Source organism: Myotis davidii, unplaced genomic scaffold (genome assembly GCF_000327345.1).
Source record: "Myotis davidii unplaced genomic scaffold, ASM32734v1 scaffold803, whole genome shotgun sequence".
Taxonomy (NCBI): domain Eukaryota; kingdom Metazoa; phylum Chordata; class Mammalia; order Chiroptera; family Vespertilionidae; genus Myotis; species Myotis davidii.
In genome coordinates, this window is record NW_006295567.1 from 1,380,417 (window position 1) to 1,382,234 (window position 1,818).

Sequence of the window (1,818 nt, forward strand, 5' to 3'; positions counted from 1 at the left end):
CCCTTGCTGGACATCGCCGAGCGCACCGGCAACATGCGCGAGTTCATCAACTCGCCCTTCCGGGACATCTACTACCGAGGTGGGCCCGGGGGAGGGGGTGGGGGTGGCAGTGGGCTCCGGCCTCACTTTCCTCACCTCCGAGAGCTTTGGACTGGGCCCCACGTGCCAGCACGTGCCGAGAAACTACCGATGGTTGAATGAATGAATGAATGAATGAATGAACTCTGATTTCCTGCGTTTCAGAATCAAGGTTCTGAGGTGCACGGAGCGTAGTGAGCCATGAGCTTGGAAATCCGGACCCAGGATGCTCTGGCTCCGGGCACGCTGAGGCTCTAGGGTAGCAGTGCTGTGAGCCAACAGCGCTAAGAGGCAACGGTGTCAGTCCCAGCTCCCGGGTCTAAATTCTGAGTCTGTGGCTCAGACTTGACCTTTCAGGTTTCCGGGCAGGAGGGTTCCAGTTCTGTGGGTTTCGGACCCTGAGCCCAGAGCTCTGAGAGACCACGAGATGGTGTTTCCTCCGGGGGTGGGGGTGGGGGTGGGGAGGCCACTCGCTTGTGAGTCTGCAAGTTTCCCGTGTCTGGGATCCTACAAGTCAGATGCCGTTTGAGCCTAAGATCCTGCTTGCATGAGATGCCACATCTGGGAACATCTGTCTGGAGCCATTGCTGCCCTTGGGTGCAGCCAGCCGCGGTCTGGCCTGAGCCCCCCCATTTCCACACTGTGCACCCCCACCCCCTCCAAGACAGCTCTGGCCTCTGCTCTGCGGGAGCCGGAGCTGGAGCCGGGTGACCGTGCCCGTCCCTCTCAGGCCAGACCGCCCTGCACATCGCCATCGAGCGCCGCTGCAAGCACTACGTGGAGCTCCTGGTGGCCCAGGGGGCCGACGTCCACGCCCAGGCGCGGGGGCGCTTCTTCCAGCCCAAGGACGAGGGGGGCTACTTCTACTTTGGTGAGGAGGCCGGGGGGCTGGGAGGTACTCGGTGGTCCCCACAGCCCTGACCCCCCCTCCCCCCATACCCAGGGCTCAGAGGGCCCCGTGCACGGCCCGCGTTGGTCTGGTCGCTGAGGCCTTGCCTTGGAGGGAGGGGAGCCACCGCACCTCAGCTTCCCCGTCTGCACAATGGGCTCGTGGGGGTGCAGCACCCGCACCTGTTCAGGGGCACCTTGGTCCGTCCAGTGTTCGCTGGGACCAGCGGTCAGGCTGTGGGGCCCAAGCTTCAGCCCCCCACGTCCCAGCTGGACCGGGGGAGACTGCGTATTGCTCCTGTCACAGGCACGTGTTACGTGGGGCTCAGGGACAGTGCCTCCCGGGCTCCAAATCACATGGCCACTCTCCAAACAGCCACACCCGTCTTCCCAGCATCACCCACAGAAGGGGAGTCACCACAGGACACGTTCCCATGGACTTTGGGTGCTGCGTCCGGGTCACGGCATCTGTCCCCCAAGTATCTGCAGGCGAAGTCTCCCGCTGGGCCCCTCACTGACCCGTTCCTCCCACTTCTCCCCCTCCTCCCCGCCTGCACAGGTGAGCTGCCCCTGTCGCTGGCTGCCTGCACCAACCAGCCCCACATCGTCAACTACCTGACAGAGAACCCCCACAAGAAGGCAGACATGCGGCGGCAGGACTCCCGTGGCAACACCGTGCTGCACGCGCTGGTGGCCATCGCCGACAACACCCGGGAGAACACCAAGTTCGTCACCAAGATGTACGACCTCCTGCTGCTCAAGTGTGCCCGCCTCTTCCCCGACAGCAACCTGGAGGCCGTGCTCAACAACGACGGCCTCTCGCCCCTCATGATGGCTGCCAAGACGGGCAAG

At 63.8% G+C, this 1,818-nt stretch overlaps 1 protein-coding gene across 1 annotated transcript in view; it reads left to right on the forward strand.

Annotated features, from left to right (window-relative positions):
- The window catches only part of TRPV4 (transient receptor potential cation channel subfamily V member 4), a 20,659-nt gene that overhangs the window by 7,371 nt on the left and 11,470 nt on the right, over positions 1 to 1,818 (forward strand). The window contains exons 4-6 of the mRNA XM_015568159.1: positions 2 to 79; positions 809 to 949; positions 1,526 to 1,818. Coding sequence (XP_015423645.1) covers positions 2 to 79; positions 809 to 949; positions 1,526 to 1,818 — 512 coding nt within the window. The remainder of the gene's footprint in view (position 1; positions 80 to 808; positions 950 to 1,525) is intronic.